The following is a 27,271-nucleotide window of genomic DNA, read 5'->3' on the forward strand; positions in this document are numbered from 1 at the left end:
AACAGCTCTGACAGCATTTAGAGAGCAGAGGAGAGAAACACAGGAGGGAAAACAGGGTTAAATGAGATTAACTGGAGGGGAATGTGCTCAGGCACCTCTGTGATGTGGATTACGGAGCTGTCAATAGAGGGAGAAGTCCCAGTGCAAATGTTCCCCTTTAACCCCATCGTTCTCCTCAGGACAGGAATGGAAGCAGACAACCCAGGCTGAAAAACCACCCTCCTGGATGCCTTTTGGACACCACAGGACGACCAGCAGTGGCCCATCACACCAAAGCCAGGCAGTCCCAATCCCCCTGCTTTTCTGAGAGCATCCCAGCACAGCCTGAGGCAGGAGCAGCCTCACCCCAAGCCTGGCAGCTCTCTCCCAGTGCCACCAGCAGCAGGGCTGAGCCTTGCCTGGGAGAGGCTTCCCAGCAAATCCCTCCCCCAGGTTCTCTGGGGTTCACAAGGTCACCTCCCCAGCAGCACCACTCCCAGGCTGCAGCACCTGGTGAGCCCAGCACACCTGTGGGCACAAACACACACACAAACACACCTGGGATCCCCCCCCCCTGCTCTGGGGGGCACATCCATCAGCACTGACGAGATTCAGCTGTCAGGGAGAAATGCCAGGAATTTCTTACCTGCCCGGTCAGCTCTTACATCATCGGCCTGGTTCGGCCTCCCCAGCCCCTCTTAAAGAGAAATGGAATTCTCTTGAAGGGAAATAATCCAGCATTTGTCCTGCCAAGGTGGTGTAGTGGACATGCAAGGGGAGAGGACTTCCCTATTCCTGGGTGGGGTCAGGCTCTGCTCCCACGGAACAAGCAGCTGGACAAGAGGAAACGGCCTCAAGTTGTGCCAGAGAAGGTTTAGGTGGGGTGTTAGGGAACTTTTCTTCACGGAAAGGGTGGTCAGGCACTGGAACAGGCAGTGGTGGAGTCCCCATCCCTTGAAGTGTTCCAAAAACGTGTGGATGTGGCACTTGGGGACGTGGGTCAGCAGTGCTGGAGGGATGGTTGCACTGGGTGATCTTAGAGGGCTTTTCCAACCTAATGATGCCACGATTCTATGCAGAGGAGACATAGATCTGGATGCTCACCATGCTGCTGCAGACCACAGGTAGCTGCAGCCCAAAAGCTCCGCTGCCTCATCCCTGGAAGTGTCCAAGGCCAGGCTGGACGTGGCTTGGAGCAACCTGGGACAGTGGAAAGGGTCCCTGCCTATGAGAGGGGGTGGGATGAGCTGAGCTTTAAGGTCCTTTCCAACTCAAACCCTTCTGGGATCCTGTGATTTTATTTTGATATTTTAGAGATGCTTTTCAGGCCACCAGCACATCCCTTTTCCCCTCAGTGTAAACACTGTGGACTCACAGAGCGTCTGCTCAAACCCTGAGCCAGCTTTCTCTGGAGTGGTCTCCAGAAGAATTTAGGACTTGCACAGTCTGTTACTTTGTTTGGTCTTGTTTAAATGTTTCCCAAAGCTCCTGCCTGGGAGAGCTCTGCCTGGGGAGGGAGGTATTTTAACCATTACAGGAGCAGCTCCCAAGGTTTCAACGCAGGGGAAGCAGCAAACCAAGCGAGCAAGTGGTGACATCAAAGTTGCACCGATGGAAAACCCCTAATCCTATAAACCCTTCCTGCTTTAATTGGTGTTAAAACAAAGATAATCTTATCTCAGCCCTATAAAAGAAGGGATAGGAGGTTCTCTCTAAAAGCCTCTCTAAAAGCCCTCGTAAACTTGACAAACATTCCCTGTTTGCAGCCCGAGGAGAGCGGCTTTAATCCTAAAGGAAACAGGGGAGTAAAAAGGGAGCTTCCCCTGGACAAGAGCCCTTCAAGTGGAGGGTGTCCCAGCCCTCCTGGTCGTGGTGCAAATCCAGAGTCGCACCCCTGGCACCAATGGGTCTGCTGGGGACGGGCACAGACCCTCCCAGAACCAGACACAGACCTGGGGTATCAGAGCAGGCAAGAGGGGGGGGAGTGAGTGGGGTGGGCATGTTTAATCATGACACTTTAACTCAGCACCCAGTTTGGACAAGTTTAAAACCACGCCAGTTGGTTTGGCGCCAGCAGCCGCTTTCCAGATGACAACATTGCTCTGTGTCAGCCCTGGGTGCTGAGCAGGGCTGGCAGAGGGTGATTAGAAATGGGTTTTTACGGTGGTTTAAGTCACTGGGAGGGGGGAGGGAGGGGAGCTGCACAGTAACTTCCTTTCCTGACCTGAAATGAGCAGAGATGCTGTGGGGAGGCAGCACGGCGGTCACACACTGTCCCACTCTGCTCCCCAAAACGCCCTGAAGGATGATGAAAGGCAAAACACGGGCAAAACCAGCCTTCCTCCAAAAAAAATCCCCCCAAGTCCCAAACTGTTCCAGTTTGGGGCTCCTCAGTGCAAGAAAGGCACTGGAGAGACTCAGGGAAGGCCACCAGGACTGGAGCACATGGTGGGAGAGGAGAGGGTTAGAGGTGAGCCTGGAGAAGGCAAAAGAGAGACCTTGCTGCTGCCCTCAGGGTGTAGGGAAGATGGAGCCAGACCTCAAAAGCAGGACAAGACTCAAGCTGGCACATGGGAAATTCCAGCTTGACACAACAAGAACATTTTCCCCACGTGGGAGGTCAAGTACGGATGGGAAGGAGGGATCAGAAGTACAAGGATCTACGTCCTCGGGGACAGTCAAAGCCTCTCCCTGGGAACTGAGATTCTCTCCCGTCCCTCCAGCTGCCTACACCCAACAAAGCTTCCACTTTTCAAGGTGCTTATAGGAGCAGTCTGGGGGGGAAAAAAAAAAAAAAAATCCACTCTTCCCTTTGCTAAATGGGTGCCAGTTGAAGCGAGTGGCCCTTCCCCGGAGCAGAGCCCCCTCAGCGCTGTCCCCACGCTCGGCTCACGGGTGGCAGTGCCAGCCTGTGACTCCAGCTCTGCCTCAGAACTCCATCTGGCCCTGCCACCTCGGATTCCCTCACGTCCCAGCAGCCACACTTCTGGTGCTCGGACGTTTTCAAGGCTTCCCCAAGCAACAACCTGAGCCGAGGCGGCTCCATCCGGCCGTGAGCTGCGGTGGGTTTGAAATGCAGGCTTTGTTCTTGCAGGGGAAAAAAAAAAAAAAACAACAGGAATAAACCAAAATCGCCCTGTCTGCAGGCAGGCACCTGATCTGCCAAAAAGCTGGGGCTCCATCGAAACAGGCCCCTCGTGAGTGGAATCATTAAGGCTGCAAAAGCCCCTACGAGATCATCGAGTGCAACTGTTAACCCAGCACTGCCGGGGCCACCACTAACCCACGTCTCCAAGTGCCAAATCCACGTGTTTTTGGAACACTTCCAGGGATGGGGACCCCACCATTGCCCTGGGCAGCCTGTTCCAATGCCTGACCATCCTTTCTGGGAAAAATTTTCCACAGTATTCCACCTAAACTTCCCTGGCACCACTTGAGGCCGTTTCCTCTCGTCCTGTCGCTTGTTCCCTGGGAGCAGAGCCCGACCCCCACCTGGCTCCCCCATCCTATCAGGGAGTTGGAGAGAGTGAGAAGGTCCCCCCTGAGCCTCCTTTTCTCCAGGCTGAGCATCTCCAGCTCCTTTAGCCACCCTTGGTGCTCCAAGGAGGTCCAAGAAGGAAGACACATCTCTGTAATCAACACATGGATTTTTGACAGCAAACAGGGAATAGGATGTGGGGCCATGGACCAAAACATGAGAAAACTGCTGTAACCTCCAGCTCTTCCCAAACAGCAGGTCCTGGGGATGAGAACCAGCAGCATGGCCATGCCAAGATCACCCTGTGCCAGGGACATGCATGTAAGGAAAGTTAAAGCAGGGATTTAATATATCATTTTCTAGGAAACATTTTATAAAGCACAACTGTAAGGACCTCCCCAATACATGGCTGAGCACATGCCCAGAAGGAATTCCTACCATCCACATTCCCTCTGCACTCAATGCCTCAAATGCAGCACTGGGGGTTGGGAGGGATCAACATCAGAGGCAAAAGGCTGAGCCCTCGGTCCCCTGGCTCCCATTCCACTGATAACTTTCTCCAAAAGGATGCTCTGATGAGGGAAAACCAGCAGCAAATAATTATCTGTCTGAATCCATCAGGAGCGGCGGGATCTGAGAGCCAAGCGTGCCGGAAAACAGATGGGAAGAGGCAATTTTCAACAGCTCATAATTCCCGTAATTCGGGTGGGTTTTGCCCCTCCATCCATCAAAATGCACCTTCCACATTTGAACGCTTCCCTCCAACCAGATTTCCTACTTCTAAAACTCCCAGCTTTTCGTACTCCCACCGGAAGGCACCACAAGCAACTTGAGGTGGAAAAGACGTTCTGACAGAAGGTTGGGAGATGCTGGCTGGTGTCAGCTCTGCGAAGGTTCAACTCAGCTCCTGCCTCTGTGCATTTAAAAGTAGCTCTCAGTAAATCGGGGTCTCTCCAGCTTCCTGGATTTCCAGGACTCTCCCACCGTGCTCGAGGGCTGGCTGCCAGCCCTGGGCATGAGCATGGAACAGGTTCCCAGAGATGCCAGAAAAGCCACCAAGGACAGAGAGTACAAATAAACCACCGTGAATAATAACCAAAATAGCCTCAAATAAAGTTGCTGCTGCCCCCAGGAAAAGGTAATTCTTTTTTTTTTTTTTTTTCCAGTGAAAATTAATTTTGGACAAGACATGACAGTGAAGGATTAAAAATGCATCTTAAAAAGTCATGAACTGGCAGCAGTGGCTTTAAATTAGCATGAAATACAGTAAAAGCAGTGGAAAAAACCAGGGCCTGTAAAATTAACATTAACAGGATGGAAATCAAGAACACAAGGAAAATGAAGCCACAGAAAAGAGATGGGCCTGCCCCCAGTATATGGCAAAATCATCCATTGTGACACAGAAAAAAAGGAATATGTAGTCACACAGTGCGTGCACAGAGAGGGATTGTTTCATAACCAGCACTTCCCCAAACTTTTCCACTGCTCCTGGAAACGGGAGGAATATCATCTCTGGGTTCCCAGCATTGGGCAGGATTAGACAACTTGTACCCCCAGAGCTGTGATGCAACTGCTGGTGTTTCTGAAATCAGGCACTGGGAGGCCATTCCAGGCACACTGATCCCACCAAGGATGTCCAGGGGTGGGAGGCACTCAGCTCTCCTGGCCAAGGTGATGGCACCACTGCTATGAGTGAAGAGAGGAACAAGTGACATGAAATAAAGTCCCCTGAGATATTTCCTGGGTGCTGTTTCACTCTGAAGGGAGGGATCAGGCACTGGGAGTGCTGGGGCCCCTCTGCTCTGGATCAGGCTGGGAGAGCTGGGGGGATTCACCTGGAGAAGAGAAGGCTCCAGGGAGACCTGAGAGCCCCTTCCAGTGTCTAAAGGGGCTTCAGGAGAGCTGGAGAGGGACTTGGAACAGAGTAGGGCCCAGAGGGGTCCTGGGAATCGTTCTCCAGGGGACTTCACTGCGTTCCCCCAAGGAAACACTCGGCTCCCAAAGCCCAGGGCACGGCTGTGGTGCTGACACCAGGATTTCCTCTGTCTGCAGAGGAGAGGGGGGGGGAAGCAGCTGGGTTATTTGGAAAAGGGGTTGTGGTTGGAGAAGGGTTTTCTTCAAAGCAGGAGGCTCCTGGAGCAGCTCCAGGCAGGGCTGGGAGCAGGACAGATGGCAGAGGCCCCGCTAATCCAGACGGGCAAGCCAAGCCCAGGACTGTGCAGCTCCCTGGGACGCTGCCAGGCCTGAGCTCCACTGGCTCATACAGATTAACCCAGCCCCTGAGAAGGTCCCGTGGGGAGACACTCCTGTTTGGGAAGATTTGAGGCCTGACTGATGAAGGATGTGGGATTGGAGCAGGGGAGGGAGACTGGAGCCAGGCTGGAGCAGGGGGTGCACGTCCCAGCCCTCTCCTGGTGTAATCCTCACCAGCGGAGTGCAAAACGCTGAAATTCCCCAACCTGACACATCCTCATCATTCATCCCAGCAGGGCACACGCTGCAGAGCAGGGATGTTAACAAGGAATTGCCTTATTGGTAGGGGAGAACCTCATTGTTCTCTACAACTGCTTGTAAGGGGGTGGTTATAAGGTGGGGTTGGGCTCTTCTCCCAGGGAACAAGTGATGGGACAAAGGGAAACAGCCTCAAGTTGTGCCAGGCAAAGTTTAGACTGCATATTAGGGGAAATTTCTTCATGGAAAGGGTATTGGCACAGGCTGCCCAGGGCAGTGGTGGAGTCACCATTGATGGAAATATTCAGAAAAGGTCGAGATGTGGCACTTGGGGACATGGTTTAGTGGTGGCCCTGTCAGTGATGGGTTGACAGATGGACTTGGTGATCTTAGAGGGCTTTTCCAACCTGCCCCTGCTCCTTTTGGCTCCATCTGCAATGCCACAGAGCCTGCTTTCCCACACAAAGGCAATGTCATGGGCAAGGACACGTGGACTGACTGCAGTCAGCTTGCAAGGCAGAGAGCCCTGCTTGGCAGGACAGGACCCTGTTTTGCAATCAGCAGCTCTGCCAGGAATAAACACAAACTCTTCCAGCATCTTTAGGATGCTCTGCTCTTCCTATCTGGTGACAGGACAAGGAGGAATGGCTTCCCACTGCCAGAGGGCAGATGTGAGGGCCCTGGCACAGGTTGCCCAGAGAAGCTGTGGCTGCCCCTGAATCCCTGGAAGTGTCCAAGGCCAGGTTGGACGGGGCTTGGAGCAACCTGGGCTGGTGGAAGGTGTTCCACAGCAGGGCGTGGGAATGAGATGAGCTTTAAGTTTCCTCCAACCCAAACCATTCTGGGAATCCTGTGATTGATTCCTCCAGGCAATGAGCAGCAAACCTGGGCAGGCACAGAAACTCCAGGCAACACCAGCTCCTCACACCACAGAACGACCCCAAACCAGCACCATGAGAGGGCTGAGGGGCAGCTCACCATGTCCCTCAGCTCTGTGACCCCCTGTCCTGCCAACACAACAATGGGGCCCAGCAGGTTCCCTATCCCTGGGAAAGCACAAGCACATGGAGCAGGGCAGCCCCACTGCCCCCCTGTGCTGGCCACCACTGCCCTCCAGTCCATCCCAGTACAGGCAGTGCCGTGGTACTGGAACCCAGATGCTCCCAGGACTGCCCTCGCTGGTCTAGAGCTGAAAATTAAATTAAAACGGCGACAGGGACAGTTAATTAAAGCAGATTAGTGCGAGACTAATTAGGGACGCTGACACTGCAACCACCGAGCTCTGCGATGTTAATTAGCTGTTCATTAATGTCAGCTCCCTGTTCAGTACAGAAATATGAACCTGCTGATCTCCTGGGCATCACACACAGCAGAACCCACGGGATTACCTGGTCACCTCCTCTGAGGGCATGTCCAGCCTCTGTCACCACCCTGAGAGATACTGCCACCGTGACCTGTGAGACCCTCACTGTCACCAACAGAGACCCTCACTGCCACCACCACCAGTGAAACCCTCACTGTCATCACCAACAACACTGACACTCTTCACCACCACCAACAGAGACCCTTACTGGCACCACCAGTGAGACCTGGCGGGGGCAGGCAGAGGGTTACACGTGGCACAGGTGGAGCTACGGGGAGCACAAAGGTTGTAGGGAGCACACACTGCCTGTAGCAGCCCCAGACACAGTTGTAGGAACCTGAGATAGAGTTGTAGGAACCCCACACCTGGTTGTAGGAACCACAGGCATGGTTGTAGGAACTCCAGACATGGTTGTAGGAACCCCACACACGGTTGCAGGAACCCCACACCAGGTTATAGGAACATCACACCTAGTTGTAGGAACCCCACAGCTGGTTGTAGGAACCCCACAGCTGGTTGTAGGAACCCCACAGTGGCTCTCAGGCTGGTCCCACCCAGTAGCACAAGCACAGGCCATTGGTACTGTGCACCCCATTCCACCCTCATCCTGCTGACCCCAGCCCACACACAGTCCCCCAACTGCCTGGGGTCACCCCCACAGGACCTGCCTGCCCCTCACAGCCCCCACAAGGGTCCCAGGGACACAGGTTCCTGTCCACGGCAGGGGGTGAAATGAGATGAGATTTCAGGTCCCTTCCCACCCAAACCATTCTGGGATTTAGGTCTCTCCTGTGGTTGGTGCAAACTGGTGGTGGGGTGGGAGCTAAGTGGGGACTTCCTAATGGGAAGCAATCAGACTCCAGTGCTCCTCCTCCCCCAGAGCGTGTTTTAGAGCTTTCAGAAAGAAACAAAACTTGTTTATCTTAACGCTAATCAATTTATAGCAATCAAAATAAAACCCATTAGGAGCCATTCTCCATTTGAATTTCAAAGAGGCTCCTGACCCCAGGAGGCTCCCAGCTGATTGATTAGAAATTTCTGACACTAATGTGTGTCTTCCAAGGGTCCAGTGTGGCTTTAATTCCTCTCTCCTGAGACACTGATCGTGTGTTAACATCTGTCAGCCCCTTCCTGCACTTAGGGGAGGGGAAATTCATGAGCACATGGAGTTGCCTGGCACAGCTGGGGAGAAGGCGGCATTTTCTGGCTTAAACAGCTTCCAGGAATCCCTGGGGGCAAATCATTTGCATGATCCTTTTCTCCTTGGGCAAAAAAAAAAAAAAAAAAAAAAAAAAAAAAAAAAAAGAGCTGGAGTGCACCAAGACGTGAAAAGCAGCGATGCAGAGCAGGGGCAGAGGGTGGAAGGTTGGAGCTCAGGGCTCGGATTTGGCTTTTGCATCCCAGCTCTGCCCCTGACTCCTTGTGTCTCTCAAAACCACAGGAGCCACAGGATGGGTTGGGTTGGAAGAGTCCTTAAAGATCACCTAGTTCCAATTCCCTCTGCCAGCCCCCCTACACCTTCCACTCAGCCCTGACTTCCTCCAGAAAAATCCCAGACGGCATCTGGCCCAAGGGAAACAAAAAAATCTCAAACCTGAGACACATTCACATCGTTCCAAAGCTTTTCTTTTTAACCACGTTCCCGTTTAGGAAACCGTGACCTTCACTTTTGCTGGGCAGGAATTCGTACCCTTCAAGGTGTTCTGTGACCCCAAACTGGAACTGGGTCGGTCCTGGGCAAACCCTGGGCAAACCTTGGGGAATCCCAGTCCCCCTGTGCACGAGGGAAAGAGGGGAACACAAACAGCAAAGAAATATATAGGAAATACATAGGAAAGGTGATTTTTAATCTGCAGCTGGAGACAGATGTAGGGAGGAGTGTTCATCCTCCAGAATGGAGCACACTTGGTCCATCAGTGGTTTGTGACATGGTGACAATCACATCTGTCCCCACCTGGGGACAGGGTTAAAGCACAGAACCCCCAGTCCTGGCACAGGGGACATCTCCTGCATGTGCAGGCACAGACCACGCCCTGCATGACCTCCTGCCTTGAGGGCATCACCCTGCTGACCGCAGTCCCCTTTGCTGGGGCTGGACACACATGGTTGGGCAAAAAAGAGCATTTTTATTTTGGTGGGAAAATTGAAATAATTGACCCAACAGTGGAGGGATCCGACCAATTACCCCCCCCCATCTCTTTGTGTGAAAATTACCCCCCATCTCTTTGTGTGATGCAGAAAAGCTGAGGGTGCCCAAACATAAAGGCTCAGGGTACATCCCTGGGGGTGATCCACGGGGGGACAGAACAGGAACAGTGTAATCCCCCCCACGCTTTTCCATCTGTACAAAGAAAAGGGGTGCAGAGGGGGTGGGAGGAGAAGGGGTAAAATCTGTCCAAGCAAGGAGGAAGCAGCAGGAGCAGCAGGCAGAGCCTCCCTGCTGCCTCCACCCCCGCTCCCAGTGACATCCATCCCCTCTGCGGGTTCCCAGGCGGGACCAACTGCCTCTCACTTTCAGCAGATTAAAGCAGCTAATCTAGTTAATGAAGGCAAATCAGTCCAGTGGTGCTGCTCTTCCCTGCAGCAGGGTCAGTGGAGCAGAGCTCTTCATCCCTGCCTGCAGCTCCTGGGGAGGATGCAGCATCCCAGTGTGCCAGGCTGGGCTGTCCCTGCCCCGGTGGGTGTGTGAGGATGCCCTGGGACCAACAGGAGCCTTCGGGCCTCTGCCCCCTCCCATCCAGGAGGCAATCAGGATCAGGATCATCCTGCTGGCTCCGGGTGCAGGATGATGAACCTGAGGGACATGGAAAATTGGTCTGGGGGTGGCTGGAGCAAAGCTGCTTAGGAAGGGGAGGGCAGGGGTGCAGTGGGTGCTGTGGGGTTGTCTGGGGTCAATACATTACAGACACGTCCCAGGCTGGGGGAAGGTGCCCCTGACCGTGGCAGGGGGGTAGAACAAGGTAGCTTGCTCTAGTGGTTAGTCACTAAGAAACACGTGCCTAATTTTTTTTAATTTGTTTAGCTTCAGTTTAACCCTACCAGTTCTTGTTATCCCTCCCTTTGGCAGATCAAAGAGCCCTTTGGAGGCTGGGATTTCCTTTGGTAATCATCTCACCTCCTAATCTTCTCTGTGAGAAGCCACTGAGCTCTTTTCAGTCCCTCGTGGAAGGACATTTTCCACAGCTCTTGGGACCACACTTGTCCTTCCCTGCAGCATCCTCCAGGTTTGTTTTTCATATCCCACTTGCAGAGCAGGGAGGGCTGCTCACCTGGTGGCATTTTTCTGACCTCGGGCTACAAGACAGGCAAATTTTGCATTTAACTTTTTCCTATGAAGCCTTGCACGACCTCCCAGACCTCCTCACTTGCTGCTTATGGTTTTATCAGCAGAGATTTTCCACTCCCTGCCAGGTGGAGGGCTGGCTCTGGGTGCTCCTGTCCCCTCATGCACCTGAGGAACATACTTAGAATCACAGAATAGAATCAGAGTTGCTCAGGTTGGAAAAGTCCTCTAAGATCATGGAGTCCAACCAGTAACCCAGCACTGCCATGTCCACCACTAAACCACGTCTGCAAGTGCCACATCCACACGTCTTCTAAATCCCTCCAGGGTTGGAGACTCCACCAATTCCCTGGGAAGACTGTTCTGTGTTTGACAACCCTTGCAGGGATGAAATTTCTCCTAATATCCAATCTAAACCTCCCCTGGCACAACTCGAGGCCTTTCCCTCTCGTTCATCATTTGAGGAGCAATCCCAAGACCTCACCCTGGCTTCAGAACTGTCCTGGGGTCTGTCCTTCCATCTCCAGAGCAGAGGTGCTGCTCAGGTCAAGCTGGATCCATGGTCCTGGCACATACATGACCATCCATGGCATCCCAGCAGGGATGGTGGGAAGGGGCCTCTGAGGTCTCCAGGCCACTCTCCAGCTCGCAGAAGGGCTAATGCCCTAAATCAGGGCAGCCAAGCCTTGGAAATCCCTGGGATGGGGATCCTCAGCCTCTCTGGGGAACTGTCTCTGCTTTTCCAAAGCCTGTTCTGAGCCTCTCAAGCTGCACCTTGTGGCTGCTGTTCCCTCCTACAGGATCTGGCACTACTGATGGGGGCTTGGCTCCATCCTTTACTGCCCCACACAGAGCTGTGCTGAGATCCCTTCTCCATAAAATTCCATCCAGCCTGAAAATCCCAGTAACTCAGCACATTCCCTGTTGGCATCCGGAGCTCTGACCCACCAGGGGTGAGCACAAAGCACGAGTGACATCCCAAAATTCAGATTCAGCCCAGGTTGAGGCAGATGCTGACACAAGGAGCTGCCCTGAGCACCCACCTGCAGGCTGGGGCAGGGGGGGTGACAAGTGACACGGCTCAGCCTCCTGATGTCCCCAGATCAGCAGGGTTTCCCGGGGCTGAACTCACTGTCAGAGAGTGACAGGAAGATCTCCAGGTGCCGAGTGAGCGGGGCAAGAACGTGGCAAATGGAATGCAGTGGTGACAAAAGGAAACTAATGCACTTGGGGGAGAAGAGCCCTAATTATACAAACACAATGATGGCACTAAATTAGCTATTAACATGCAGGGAGGGGATCTCGGCAGCACTAGAGATAATGCTCTGAAAACATCAGTTCAAAGCTCATCCATCATCAAAAAAAAATGAGGGAATGTAAGGAATTATGAAGAAAGGAGCCCAGTGAGAAGCAGGAATGTCATTAAGCCATCCATGGAGTCACGGCTCGAGCTGGGCTGGTAGTGGTGGTCAACCCCAGACAAGGGCATGAGGGGACTGATAAAAATGATTTGGGACACAGAGCAGCTTCCATATGGAGAGTCAATCAACTCAGAGCTTCCATGTGAAAAGAGGCCACTCAGGGAGGGATATAAAGCCATCAGGAATATGGGATGGGAATAGATTGCTTGAAATGTCTTACAGTGTGCAAGGACGTATTTTTTAACATGGTGCATAATTAAATTGCAAAACTTGCTGCCACTGGGCACTGGAAACAGGAACAGCACGGCAGGAGACAGAAGGAAACACTGCTCTATCCACCACTTTCTTCTCTACTCTCTGGCCAGTACAGAGCTGTGCAGACCAACAAACACCAGGGCGTTTCTGAGAAGGTCGTGTTTTTCCCTCACATGCACCATCTTGCCCAGCACACAGGAATCTCTCTCTTGGACACCTCCTGGATGTGTTTCTGATTCTCCACGGGACCTGCAGCTACCAGGAGCTTCAGCTGATGGTTTCCAGGGGGCAGGGGTGGGATGTCCATGCTCCAGCCCCGAGCACATTCCTCTCGGTGAGCCAGGTCAACAATGCCAACACCTGGAACTGAAGCTGGAGGGGCTGCCAAACACAGGCACCAGCAGGGCTAAGGACAGTCACCGTGTTCCTGTGAGAGCAACAGGAGCCACAGCACTGTGGATGCCACACTCTGGACCACGGACTGTTTGCCTGGAATCCCAGCATCCCATGATGTCACACTCTGGACCACGGACTGGGTCTTGAGACTCCCAGCATCCCGTGATTTGTCCTTGGGCTGTGTCCCTGACCCCTCAGCATCCCACAGGGGTGACTACAGCAGGAGCAGAGGCTCTGGAGCCCTGGTCTTTGCCCTTGCCCTGAGTGTCTGACCCTGCCCACCCACACGCATTAAACCTGTGCTGGGAGGCCGCTCCAACTCCTCTGACGGCCTCCAAGAGCCTTCTGCGGGAACAAGAAACCCTCCCAAAACAGATCAAAGACGTCCACAGAGAGGCTGCTTAAGGGGAAAGAGCTTCTGGGCTTCCCATTTGAGGGGTAGGTTTCCCTTCATGCTCAGCCCAGTGATTAATGCTCGCCGGGGAATCGGGAGCTGCAAAATGAATTTGAGAAGACAGAGCAGTGTCAGGCTGTTAGAGGCTCAAAAAGGATCTCGGCTCCCCCGAGCCTCCAAGGCTGAGCACTTACCGTTCAGATTTAACAACCAAACGCTTCCAAGGCAGGCAGGGGCCTCCCCCCTCACCTCTCCCTCCCCGAGGACACCATTAGCACCTGAGAAAGGGAGAAGCCACGGCCTTGGCGCGGCGTTTGGGGGGGTTGGATCCTCACGAGAGCCCGGGCTCCGGGACGGCTTCGCGCGCCGGGGCTCGTATTTTTGGAAACAGCATCCCAGAGGATGCTGCTTGTTCTGCTGCCAGCCCTGAGTGTTTTGGAAAGTTTGGTTAAGCTCCGTTTGGCTGCCTCTGAGTTATTCAAGCGCAGAAAGGGGGGGGGGGGGGGGGGGGGGGGGGGGGGGGGGGGGGGGGGGGGGGGGTGATTGGTTACAGGAGGTTTCAGGGCTGTTCTCTGAGAGCCGTTCGGGTGAGGAAAGCCCCGATTTGGGCTGCCCGGTGAGGAAATGAAGACTCTCCCACGAGCATGTGGAGTTATGGCTCAGTCAGCAGAGGGTTATTGAAAAGGACATATTCAGAACTCCTGGCTCTGCTCAGTCCTGGGGCAAGAGGCACCTTCCCTGCAGCCCAAACGCCTCCACACCCCCAACTGACCCCCTTCATCCCCCCCGGCACTTCTCTCCACGCCCACAGCAAGAGCCGCTCTTCTCTCTTCACCAGGCAGAAGGTTTGGCAGGAAAAGCTGGACAGGAGCAGGGCAAGGGCTGCTCCAGTCTGCACCTCGAGCCACCCCGGGGAGCCCGGGACGGCCCCTCCTCTTCCTCAGCTGCTCTCCAGCCTAAGGCTGATCATAAAGAAACCTCTGTGCGTCTCCAGGGAAGCGGGACTCGGAGAGGGGCACAAAGCCTCCCGCAGCTGTGTGTTTGCAAACAACCCAGCTGAGCTGTGAAGAGGGGCTGAAAGCAGTAATTGTCTTTAATTAAAGGAGGTTGGAGGCATCTCAAGCTTTGACAAAAGACATTTCCAGCCTGCCAGCGGCTCCGGCGCACTCAGTGCCGCCACAGCCGCCACTCGGCCCAGGGGGGTGACAGTGGGGACACCGGCCCCAGGTGACAGTGGGGACGTGGGGATATCAGCCCAGGATGCAGGCACAGCGGTGCCAGGGCAGTGCCACACACCCTCAGGGCACTCCCAGAGGGATGCAGGCATTCATCTCACAGCAGGATGAAATACCTGGGACTCCTGCAGACCTCGTTGTGCCAGATGTGGGCCAGATGTGCCCGTTGTGCTGGGACCCAGCAGCTGCCTGAGGTGTCCCACCCTCCTGCTGCACCTCCTGTGTACAAGGTGTCACCTCAGCCCTGCTGGTGCCTCACCCTTGTCCCGACCTGCCCTCATCCCCCCCGCCCATGGAGCTCACAAAGGGGATGCTCAGAGCCAGAGGCCATGGACTCAACGCCAAGAGCACTGCTGCTGCAGTTCCTCCGGGGCTGATTAATTAATCCTGCTTGTTAGTGAGCTACCTGGGCTGGTGTGGAGTTCTGTCGAGGTGCTGCACCTCTGGAAGCTCGTGCTGGGCTCTGCAGCCCTGCCTTGCAGCAGGAGCTCACACCGCTGGACACCCACACACAGGAATCCTGTTCCCCCAAAGCCCTCTCCAGGGCTCCCTCCCAGCCACACTCTGAGCTGCAGGGAGGTGACAGTGTCTCCCTGACAAAGCTCCTTCCCTCCTCTCCTCCATCCTTCAGGGCTGAGGCTCCTCATGGAGGACCTACTGCCCACCAGACACTGCTCCTTTCCTCCCTCCCTCCCTCCCTCCCTCCTTCCCTTTTGCTTTTGGCCTTCCAGCACATCAGCATGCAGGGGAACCACTGCTCTGGTTTCCATGGAAACCCCATCGCGGGGGGCACCCCTGGCCTGTGCACCAGGCACAGCAGTGGTGGTCCCATGGTGGTCCCACCTGCCTTGCTGCCCCCACCCCTGGCTCGGCAACCCCCCCGCTGGGCTCCCCCAAAGCCCTTCTGAGCCCTGGGGTTGCAACCCAGGGTGGAGGGAGGAATCCTGCTGCCGGAGAAACACGTCACATTCCCTCTCTACCTGTCTGCCCAGAGAAGCTGTGGCTGCCCCTGGATCCCTGGAAGTGTCCAAGGCCGGGCTGGACGGGGCTTGGAGCAACCTGGGATTGTGGAAGGTGGCCCTGCCCGTAGCATTGGATGAGCTTTAAGGTTCCTTGAACCCAAACCAGTCTGGGATTCTTTAGGCAGGACTAAGCTGAAAAGCAGCACCTGGGTCCAGTCTGAACCCTCAGCTCAGCTTTGCATGTTCTGCTCCATCTGGTTTCCCACGTGTGCCCCCTCATCCCACACTCTCACCCACTCCCTATCTGCCTTGCAGCTGGAAGGGATGGAAAACCAGCCCCCTGAACAAGGGTAAATCCCCACTGTGGCCCCTGCAAAGGTGCAAGACAACAAAATAGACCCCAAATCATGTCCTAGGAGACCCACTATGCACGTTGGGCAGGTCCCCATGTGCCTATTTTTGCCTGGGAAATCCTGGAAAGAGCAGCCGCGCTCTAATTCAAGAGAAACAAAAACAAACTGGGATCACTTCCATCTGTGCCAGACAGCAAAAACTTTCCAGAAGAAAAAAAAAACTTGAAAACAACAAAAAAAGACCAGTTCTAATTATAGGGTATCCTGAAGATACACACGCTCAGATTTGTCACCCTATTTGCAAATTAGTCGTACCCTGGTGACAATGAGAGCAAGCACTGGGCGTGCTGGAGTTCCTCTCCTGGCTTCATAACCCCCTCTGGAAAGCAAGGATACCGCTGTAAGCAGTCACTGAGGGTGAGCCAGTGCATCCTGCCTTTCCCTTTTATGGAATCACTAAGGCTGGAAAAGCCCTGTCAGATCATCAAGTCCAATCGTTAACCCAGCACTGCTGGGTTCACCACTAACCCATGTCCCCAAGGGCCACATCTAGACCTTTTCTGAACACTTCCAGGGATGGGGACTCCACCACTGCCTGTTCCAGTGCCTGACCAACCTAAACCTCCCCTGGCACAACCTGAGGCTGTTTCCTCTTGTCCTGGAGGCAGAGCACAACCCCCACTTGGTTCCACCCTCCTGTCAGGGAGCTGGAGAGAGTGAGAAAGTCCCCTCTGAGCCTCCTTCTCTCCAGGCTGAGCCCCCCCAGCTCCTTCAGTTGTTCCTTGTGCTCCAGACCCTTCCCCAGCTCCATTCCTGTCTCTGGACATGCTCCAGCAAGGAGTCTTAACACTGGGATTTGCCTGCCTGGAAAAACCAAGCTGGAGAAAACCCGGAGAATGTTTTTCCTACAACATCTTCCCAGTCTCTTGTTCTTCAGTCAGTGCCATAGGTTGACTCCCAGGGTGGAAACTGAGAGTAAAACACTCCCATTTCTGCTTGGATCGATGTGGGGGCCGGTGCAGGTGTTGGTACCTGGGAAGGTGATGGGACAACAGCACAGGCAGCACTCACCATCCCCCCTGGGACTGCAAACAGCACCGAGATGGCAAATAAAGGCAGATTGAAATCCATCACTGGGGTGCACTGTGGGGAAGCGTGAATGAGAAGCTTCTCTGGGTGTGAGTCATTCCCCAAATGTTTCTCCTAATCCTGTTTTCCCTGCTTTTCCTCGTTGTGTTTTATTAAGGAGATCGCAGAGATGCTCCGAAAGGCTGGGAATTAATTTTGCTCGCTGTGCTGCAAGGAAAGGCCTGCAGCAGGAGTATTCCCACTGGGATAAACCCTCCTAAGCATCCTGCCTCCAGCAGCAGGAATGCTCTAGATGATGGTTGGCATGAGGGAGCAGCTCCAGCATCCTCTACCTGGGCAACTTGAGGAGTCACCTCCTCCTCCTACTCCTCCTCCTCCTTCCTCCTCACAGATCCCTGAGAGCCAAAGATGGCTCTGTAGGATCCCAAAGCATCCAGGTGGGGATGAATTGGGAAGTTATCTGCCAGAATAATGCTCTGGGATCATGCTGATAGGAACACAGATGGACACTGAAGAATTGTCACCAGTACACGAGACTGGAGGGAATAAAGAAAAAGGGAAGGGAGGGAAAGGGGCAGACATCACTGAAATGTCTCAGGAGAGAGAGCAGCACCTCAGGAATTTCCAGGCAGGACTCTGATGCCCAGTGATGTCCTGTATCCCCACCTGTCCCACGTGGGCACTTCAGGCCAACTGCAGGGGGGACCAGCCCACATCCCACAGGAGGATGCAGACACCCTGCCCAGGAACAGCTCTCCTGAAGGGCAGGGAAAAGGTGGAAGAGTGTGATGGGAATTGCTGGGAACCACCCACTGCTGCCAGAGAGCAAACATGTCCCTGGTCCTGTGCAGACCCTTCCCATGTTCCCAAGGAAGGCCCCTGGAGACCCTGGGCCACAAAAAGGCAGATCTGGGGCATTTAATGGACTGTGCTGTTCGTGTTTGACAAACATTATCTGTTCCTGCAGCCGCTTCAGAAGTCACTACCATCTTTTCCAAAGCCATCCAGGCTGGAAAATGCCATTTGGAGCAAAGCATGCCTGTTACTCTGCTTCAGGGGCTCTGCTTCAGGCTGCACTTTAATTCTGACTATCTGGAGGGTTTGGGCATTTTGATAGTTTCAAATGATAAAGCCTTTCTCTCGTGGCCATTTATCATTCACTCTGCTCCTGTTCCTGTCACAGCTCCAGATGGAACAACCCTTCCAACCCAGGGGATTGTGTGACTCCATGGATCTGCAATCCTCCCCACCCTCTCACCGGGTCCTGCTCCTCATTCTTCACCCAAATCCTTCCTCATGCTGTTTGAGCTCCAACACTCACCCAGGCCAGGACTGGGTGTCCCAGATCAGTGTCACCAAACTGAAGGCCTCCTTCAAAGGTGACAATATTGTGTATTTTGCTTGGCCAAACCTAATTTAACCCCGTTTGATGTTTGGTCTGTGTAAACAGAGCCACTGTGTGAGCTATGAACACTTTGATTCTACTTCCTAACCTTTATGGGGACTTTTCTGTACACTTTCCAGTGATATATTAATGTTTCTAAGGCATATGGGGAACAATAACAAGTTTCCCTGGAGCTAATTAAGCTAATTATGGCTTCTAGATTAAATTTTCTGTAAGATTTTTTTACCTTGTGTGGCTAAAATAAAAGAACTGTGCTCTTACCAAGCACATCTGACTCATCTGACATCAGAAAAACCTTAAATCTGTGTAGAGAACATCTCAGGGTATTTCCCAAAATTAAATGTTCAAAACAGTCTCTTGGCTCTGGCCCAAATTGGTCAAAAATCTCAAATGAAAAAGAAAAAACCCTCAAAAGCACCTTTTTCTCCCATTTTTCTCAAGCTACATAGGATGAAGAATATTCTCCTCATAAAAATTCAGTACTGTGAGGAATTCAAGGAAAAATCCTCCTTTCCCCCCCCCCCCCCGCAAGATCTCTGAGCTCTTCGAATCAAAGGAAAAAAAAAACTAATGGCAAAAAACACATTCCCTTCATTTATGGCAATAATGAGTTAAAATCCTGGAATCCTGGGCCTGAATCCCAGCCATTCATTCCAGTTCCTATTAATGTTTACCACTTTTCTCAGAAAAAAAAAAAAAAAAAAAAAGGGGAGGGGGGGGGAAAGGGAGGCCAAGGAAGGAGAGAGGGAGGAATAAATGGAATAAATGCCTCTCTCCCGCTGGCGTCGGCACGGGATGCTGCCAGAGCCCCCATTCCCTGCTCACATGGGTGTAGCAGGAGCAGGAATGCGGTATTTGTTCCAAAATGCTGTTTCATCTGTAAAAAAAAAAAATAAGTCAGGGGGAGATTTTTCCTCTGGGTACACACGTCAGCTCCGTGGAAGCACCCGTGTCACAGCACCCCGGGGTGGGGGGGACAGCACCCTCCAGGGCTGCTCTCAACAGCTCCTCCCAAATTCTCCCTGATCCCAACACTGTGGGAGTAAGGATGGGGGGAGCAGCCGATTCCAGAGTGGGAAGGAGGGGGCAGAGACCATCCCTGCAGCTCTGCAGGGGAAGACCATTTGATCTTTAAGGTGCCTTCCAACCCAAACTGAGACTCTGAGCACAGAGATGAAGGGGCTGGTGCAAAGAGACTGGGAAGCAGCAGCTGAGGCAGACAGTGGCAATGCAAAAATCCACCATGTTTCCCTGAGAAATCCTGGGAATGGCCATCATTTCCATCAGGAAATGACTACTGCTGGGTTTCGCTGGACCTGAGATCTCCATCCCTTCCTCCAACCCAAGGTATTCACAACCTGCCCCCACTGATAAATGAGGATATGCTGCTCCTCTTCAGCTTCCAGGGGCTGCTCTAAGGCCATCCCCTGCATCCTGCTGGGTCTTTAATACACCATCACAGCAGAGCTGGAAGTGCTCTGCAACACTCCTGCTGCTTAAAATCCACTCTCACGTCCTGGAAAACCTCATCTCCTCCCTTTCTCTGTAGAGAAAACACTTCATAGAAGGTCTCAGCCCCTTCCTTGTCTTGAAAGCAAAATCAGGAAGTAATTCTCATTTCTCTTGTTTCCCAAGAAGATTTAGTCCCTCAGAAGCTGCATTTCCTGCTCCAAGGTAAGCGGTCCATCTCCCTTCTCCAGCAACACATCTTGCCCCATTCCTGTGAGGTCAGCATCTCTTAGGGCTTCACACCAACAGCAAATCAATCCCTCAACCCCCCTATCTGACACCCCCTTGCTCTGCCAGGCTCCCCCCTGGTCCCACTCCAACCTCCCGAAGGCCAAACTCCCAACAGGAACGCGCAGAGGACGGGCTGGCATCTCCTCCCGCCCCAGGGAGCCACCAAGCAGGCGTGGAGCAGCTCCCAGAGCAGCTGCAGTCCCCACCACAGCCCTAATTGGATTCACAACATGGAGAGGTCAGCGAGAAGAATCAAAGCCGTGGAAAAGAAAGGCGCTGTATTCTTGCTTCCCAGACGGAGAGGGAGGAGAGGGAGAAGCCCCAAAAGCAGCATCCAACAATGCCACGGAGCCCCCGGCCGGCTGGGAGCATTCAAATTGTCAACAAGCCCGTAGAAAAGGCAGACAAATTCCTGTTTTGTACTTGGTAAGCAGCCAGGTGATGTAATCATCTTCGAGGATGATGGTGGAATACTTTCCATTCCAGCAGTAACTCAAGATGTTAAATAGCAGCTCCTAAAGTTAAACAGGGCTAAATCAGTCTGTCAGGCCAGCACCTTCCTAAGGGGGTGTAAAAAGGGGGCTGATGGACTGGGGGGGGGGACGCTTAATATTTGTTTTCCACACACCGTGAGAGGCAACAGGTTCTGGAGATTTAGGAAAAAGCTGTTTGCTGAACGAGGCAGTTGTGGCTATTTTAGGATTGCAGAGTCAGTACCAGTCAAATAAGGCTGTGCCAGACCCAGGACTGGATCAGGGAAGGATTAAAGGAAGGTAGGGATAGCAGTGCCAGCCTCCTTACATTTAGGGAAAACAGATTAAGGCAAATTAGCCTTGTAGGGGTTTTTGATGCAATTACAAGATCGGCTGGGGGGGGGGGGGGGGGTAACGCTGTTAATGCCACACACCCAAACCTCTGCAGAGCGTTGCCCTTGCTAACATCCATGATATTTTGATTCCAACATCAGTGGGTCCACCGACACCGTGGGACATCCTTGATGCATTAAAACTTGGCTGACACTGCAGGGCCTGAGATCTGAGCAGGGAACGTGCAGCGAGTGGGTCTGTTTCCACTAGAGCCAACAAATTCGATCTGTGCCTCTGGGCTGTTGAACATTTTTATCAATGACCCAGGAGAGAGCCCAGAACATCCCCAATACCGTTAGCTGATGACATGGAAGTTGTAGTGTGGTAAATGCTGAGGATGATGGGTTCTTGATACAGCAACCCCCGACACCTCGGGGAGCTGGGTGCATTTCGGTACAAACACACGCCAAATCACACCTCCAGGGACAAGGATGCCAGAGTCCCAGCCTTCCCAGTCCCACAGGGATCCTTCCAAAGCACCCAGAGAAATGCCACTGCCAAAATGATTAAGGAAAGGGGGGGTGTAGGAAGAGGGAATCTCAGCATCCCCTCTGGCACGCAGCTGATCACCACGAGCATCCTGTGCGTGGGGAGCTGGAGCTGCCAAGGGAAAGGCTAAAGCGGTGCCAAGGGGCTGGGAAGCGCCAAAAAAGCTGGCTGAAAACCTTACCAGAGGAGTGGAGGCCAAGGATTACCCACGAACAGGCACAGAGAGCACAGAGGTGTGGCGATGGACAAAGCTCCCAGCGCTAGGCACAGCAGGAATGACCTGCTGGAAGCGTTTAATGGGCAGTTCTCCATCTCTGGAAACATTTCCAGCACTGTTGGCTGCATCTGCTCCAGTTCAACCAGGAATGCTTCCTGGAAGAGCTTGATTATCCCTAGAGCCTTGCAATTTATTGGCTGGGTCCAGCATTATCAGTGGGGGCCCAGACCCGAAACAGGCAGAGAGCCATAAATAGCCTCTCATCATCAAAACATCACGTCCTGCTCGGACATGCCCTTCTCCAGCACTTTGGGAAGCTGTGTGACGCTCCAAGCCCTTAGCACATACTTTGGCCTCCTCTGAATCCCAAGCACAGCTTGTCTAGGAAAGACCCTCACTGCTTCCCACCCCTCTGGGAAGGAGGGATGGCTCTGGGTCCTTGTGTACGTGCACGGCACGATCTGCACCTGCATCCTCCACACACGGTAGGATGGGGGCAAATCTGCTGCCCTGGACATCAAAATAACATAAAGCACAGGCAGGGAAGGAGGCCCACCTCCACCTTGGGCTAGAGGATCACAGAATCCCTGAATGGTCTGGACTGGGAGGGACCTTGAAGCTCATCTTGTTCCAACATCCCTGCCGTGGGCAGGGACACCTTCCACTGGAGCACACAGCTCCGTCCAGCCTGGCCTTGAACAATTCCAGATGGGGCAGCCACAGCTTCTCTGGGCAACCTGTGCCAGGGCCTCACCACACTCACAGGGAAGAATTTCTCCCCAATATCCCATCTATCCCTGCCCTCTGGCAGTGGGAAGCCATTCCCCGTTTTCCTGTCTCTCCAAAATCCCTCTCCAGCTCTCCTGGAGTCCCTTTAGGCACTGGAAGGTGCTCTCAGGTCTGCCTGCAGCCTCCTCTTCTCTAGGTAAATACCCCCAGCTCTCCCAGCCTGGCTCCAGAGCAGAGGGGTTGCAGCCCTTGGAGCATCTCCATGGCCTCCATGGGGACCCCCAGAGCTGGAGGCAGCACTGGAGGAGGGAGGTCTCACAAGACTGAAGCAGAGAGGCAAAGAGCAGAGAAGAGGGGCAAGAAGAAAACAGCTGGCAGCCTGAAACTCAGGTTTCTCCTCTTCCCATCAGGTCACCAGCTCCTCTCCTCCTCAGAAATGCTTGTGACCCCAAGGGGTGACACCACACGTCTCTGATAGCCAGAGAGTGTCACCAGCAGCTTCTGCAGGGCAAAACCATCCCTTGTCACCCCGGCAAGGCCAGGGATGTCACCCCATCCTCGGCGCCGTACGGGCGCAACAAAGAGAGAATTCCGGGACAGGAGATGCCCTCCCGTGATGGAGAGGGGCTGGAGAAGGATGAAGGGCTGGATTCCTGGGCCCAGCAGCGATCCCTGAGCAGGCAGAGCCCGTGCAGGCACCGTCCAGCCAGGCCAGAGAGAGCAGCAGCACAATGGCTCTGCCTCCGCCGTGGCTGAGCGGAGCCAATGGCTACGAGAGGCACGGGGAGAAATGCACTGAATATGCTGCATGGGAGGGACGGGGAGGGGGGGAGAGAGGGGGGAGGCGCAGACAAAGAACAGGGAGATGGAGAGAAAAGACGCAGGCAGGGAGCAGGAGGTGAAGTGGGGAGGACAGGGCTTGGGGGAGGCGCAGCCCAGGAGCCGGGAAGCGGAGGGGAACGGGCAGCCAGCCCCTCGCACGGCCCTGCGGGACGGGCGAGCGAGGCTCCGGCAAAATGAAAATCTCTTAACCACACAGAATTGTTAACTGCCCCCAAATCCTTTTGTGCTGGGGCTGCGAGCTTAGAGGAGCTTAAGCTGTTAGATGCATGAACTTCCTCCATAAATATCCCCGAAGCGCAGCGCTGCGAGCAGCCCGGCGCTGTCAGCCGGGCTGAGAAATCCAGTGGGGAAAATGAGCAGCTCCTTCCAGCTGCTGGCCATTCCTTGGGATACCCCTTCTCCACCTGGAGCCCTTGGAGGGGCAGGACCGTGTCCCCCCCACACTCCCTGCTACGTCCTGTTGGGGCACCCGAGCCATGTGAGAACACTTCACCCCAAAAGCCGGCTTGGATTTGCTTTTGTTTTGCTTCTGGAAAGGGGCCCAGATTCCCTCCCACCCCTGGAAACACGAGCAAACCTGCCAGCCACATGTAGGAGTGAGTTCCCCGAGCCAGGCGGCTCCGACGCTGCCTCTGCAGGGAGCAGGGCCAGGGCCAGGGCGGGAGGTGGGCAGGATGCAGGGCTGCATCCCACAGGTCCTTCCTGAGCCGAGCTGGGGCCACCAGCCCCTTCCCCAGACCTTTGTGGGGCTCACTGGGAGGGCTGGGAGTGGATGGGGATGCCCTGACTGTCCTGCCGACTCCGTGGCTGTCCCAGTCCCCGCTCTCCTTCTGGGGGATGCTGGGGGGAAATGGACGGGGTGTCCCAGTCTGGCACAGTCCTGGGGTGCCATCCAGCCCTGATCCAGCCCCACATGGGAAGGGGAAGGAAGAGGAAGGGAAAGATGGAAAGAGGAAGGGGAAGAGGAAAGGGAAGGGGAAGAGGAAAGGGAAGAGAAAGGGAAAAGGAAGGGGAATGGGAAGGGGAAGAGGAAAGGGAAAGAGAAAGGGATAGGAAAGGGGAAAGGAAAGAGGAAGGGGAAGGCAGCCCCAGAGCCAGCTGCCCCACAGAGATGTCGGGCTGCGGCCACTGAGTGATTAATGAGGGCGGGGAGAGCGGGACCGGGCGAGCGCCAGCACCGGCTGGAGAAACAGCTGCCGAGGTACTGGACCTCCCAAAATCCTGCTGCTGCTGCTGCTGCACAGACAAAGAGGGCCCAGCCCCCCCCTCCTGCTTGCTCCCTCCACCTTGGCCCCCGCTCCTGCCTCCCCTCCAGCCCTGTGGGCTCTGTATGAGGGGTTTTGGGAGCCCTGGGGCACGTGAAGGGACTGTCCCTTGGCTGGGCTGGCAGCGGGACCAGGGAGCCCCCAGGAAAGCCCAGTTGCATCAGAGCAAAGAGCTGCACAGGGCTGGGTCTGCTCTGGAAAAAAAAAACAGGCTGAGATGGAAAAGTTGCCGTGAATCGTTGGGGCTTTCTGGTGTTGCTATGGATGCTTTGCTTGGGAGTTGAAAAAGGCCTGTCTACCCTCCGAGGCAGGGATTAGGCAGGCTCAGTTTCCAGCATTACCTCCTTGCTGTCTCCATCCCCATCCCTGCTAAGGCTGGTAGACACTTGATCTCCCGAGCTTGGTGGGAAGAGGTGTTCAGTGGCCAAGTGAGGAGCAGCTGAAATCGTGGACATTAAATGACCCCCAGAGCACACCAGGACCTAAACTTTTGGCACATGAGCCAACTGATCTCAGAGACTCTGCTTGGAGTGTGCTGATACCGTTGGAACTGCAGTGGGATTTGGATGTTCAACCAGGACACGGGGGGAGAGGATCCCGTGTGCCAAACACTGCGGTTTGCTCCGTGCTTGGTACAGCTGCAGGTGCCCATCACACAGCTCTTGGGTCCCCATCTCTCTCCCAACAACCCCAGTCGTTCCTTTCCCAACTTTCCCAAGTGTGACTGGGGGGGAGCACGGAGGGAGGGTGGTGCAGAGCCTCTCACTTGCCTGGATGACACCGAGCTCAGCAGGCACTCATGGAGCCTGCTTTGAACGCCTATAGGGCAGGAGAAAATCTATAGGGACAGGAGAACATCTACAAAACAGGAGAGCATCTAAGGGGCAAAGAGGCAGAACATCTACAGGGCAGGAAACCTCTGGCTGTTGAGGGCCAGCTGAACAGCACGTGTTCCACCCTCGGCCATTTGCACCTCGCCAGGAAAATGCTGTAGACAACTTGTTCCCTCCCACTGCACCCCCTCTGGGAGCCTGCACTCCCACTGCCCTCATCCCAGAAGCAATTCAGCCCACGCCAAGGGCACAAACCAATGAGAAAACAGCCCCAGTATTTTGGGAGGCAACAGCCGATGGGTGACACGCGCCACAGCTACACACACACGTCCCATCCGAGAGCATGGATGGCACCAGCAACAGGCGGTTGGGAACAGCGGCCCTGGGGACCCAAGAAATCAGGTAGAGCCTCTGCAAATGGATGGATGAGCCCAGGGCAGGAACTGAGGGGCTGGGGAAAGAGTCGGCCTCCACCCCTGCCCAAGGAGGTCACTGCCAGCTGATTCATGCAGACCCCAGGAGCAAACCCCAACCGCCAGCCCCGGCACAGAGGCGAGCGCTCAGGGCGGGGCCGAGGCCCGTGGTTACCTCTGCAGACGGTCCCGTTCTCCACCGACTCGTAGCCCGCCCGGCACATGCAGCGCCCGATGGGCACCAGCCACTCGCCGTCCCCGTTGCAGTAGAGCTTGATGGGCACGTCCACCTCCTCGGCGTTGGCGATGCACGTGCCCCGCGCCGCCACCAGCGAGGTGCTCTCCGCCCCCGAGAGGGTCTCCTGGAAGACGGCCCCGTTCTGGATCACGCGGGGGCACTTGCGGTAGAAGACGCGCACGGCGATCAGGGACATGCAGCCCCCGTAGTCCTGGAAGGCCAGGTAGAAACCGTTCTTGGAGACGGGCCCGAAGCTGCGCACCTCGGTGTTGATCTTCATCACCCGCCCGCCCAGGTCCACCTGCGAGAAGCTCTCGTCGGCGGCGATCGTATCCACCTTCATCCAAGGATTCTCCATCCAGTTAGGAAAAGTCTTGGTGGCCGAGTCAAAGTCCGACTCGAAATAGTAGAGGTTAAAAGTCTCCTTACAGGAGCCTGGGACGTTTGGGATGCTGCTGCAGTCCCGGACCGAGAATTTCATCTCCACGTGGATGCGGTGTGCTCCTCGCCTCCAGATGTACTTGGTGCGCAGCCAGTTGTTCTGGGAGGACTCGAAGACGTTGCACACCTGGTAGGTGCGAATGGTGTTCATGTTCTCGTCGTATCCGCTCACCTCTTCCCACTGCGGGCACGACACAGAAAGTCAGGGGGCTGCGCTGAACGGATGCTCCCCACCCTCCTCGCCTCTTCCCAGCCCCACTATGAGCCCCAAGCAGGCTCTGCCAGCACCAGCTGCCCCCACTCTGTGCCCAGCATCACACCCCAGCCCGGTGGGGTTTGACCCACACCACACCCAAGGCGGGCTCTGCACTGTGGGGGCAGCGGGACCCAAGCCCTCAGCAGAGCTTGGGGCCACCTTGCTGCCACCATCCATGCTTGAATTTAGGGTCAAGCCTCTCTGCTGGTGGCAGGGACAGCAGGGTCTCCTCGACAGCAGGAATGGCTTTGGCAGGGACTCTGCCCGCACGGCTCAGCCTCCGGCAAAGGAACACGATGCCTCGAGCAGGTGGATTCCCATCAGTGCCACTGTGGTTACAGCTGTAGCAAACAGGACCCCCTTCCCCAGGAGTCACAAAGCCTCCTGGCCAGCTGCAGAGGCCAGTGGCCAGTGCCTTTCCCAGCGGCTTGAATGGACCATAGCTGACCCCACTGCATTCCCAGAAAGGGAGATGCTGGGTGGGTCCCTCTGGAGCCCCCATCCCTGCCCCTTTGAGGGTCAATGCCTGCAGGTGCCAGCTCCAGCTGTCCTAAACTGGATCTATGGGATGCAGACATGCCTACGAGCCGTGGCATGACAGCAGCATCCTTCTCAGCAAGGCAGCTCGGAGCTGACAGATTTCCCCACGGGAAGCTCAGCCCACTCCCCCCAGCTGACTGACTCTGCCAGCTCTGGAGGAGGCTCTGTAGAGCTCACAGAATCACAGGATCATAGAATATCCTGAGCTGGAAAGGACCCACAAGGATCAGTGTGTCCAACCTGAACCTGCCCTGACACAGCTCCAGCTGTTCCCTGCGTCCCCACAGAGTTCAGGGTTGCTGTGGCACCTTCTGGCCCTTTTCAGCTCCCTGCCTTT

At 54.7% G+C, this 27,271-nt stretch overlaps 1 protein-coding gene across 1 annotated transcript in view; it reads right to left on the bottom strand.

The window, feature by feature from the left end:
• Positions 1-27,271, bottom strand: part of LOC114070036 (ephrin type-B receptor 2-like) — a 39,016-nt gene that overhangs the window by 9,361 nt on the left and 2,384 nt on the right. Inside the window, exon 2 of the mRNA XM_027907217.1 lies at positions 25,635-26,319. Within this exon, the coding sequence (XP_027763018.1) occupies positions 25,635-26,319 (685 nt within the window). The remainder of the gene's footprint in view (positions 1-25,634; positions 26,320-27,271) is intronic.

The sequence above is a fragment of the Empidonax traillii genome, unplaced genomic scaffold (genome assembly GCF_003031625.1).
Source record: "Empidonax traillii isolate 1590-97213 ecotype Southwest subspecies unplaced genomic scaffold, ASM303162v1 scaffold1420:size112507, whole genome shotgun sequence".
Lineage (NCBI taxonomy): Eukaryota > Metazoa > Chordata > Aves > Passeriformes > Tyrannidae > Empidonax > Empidonax traillii.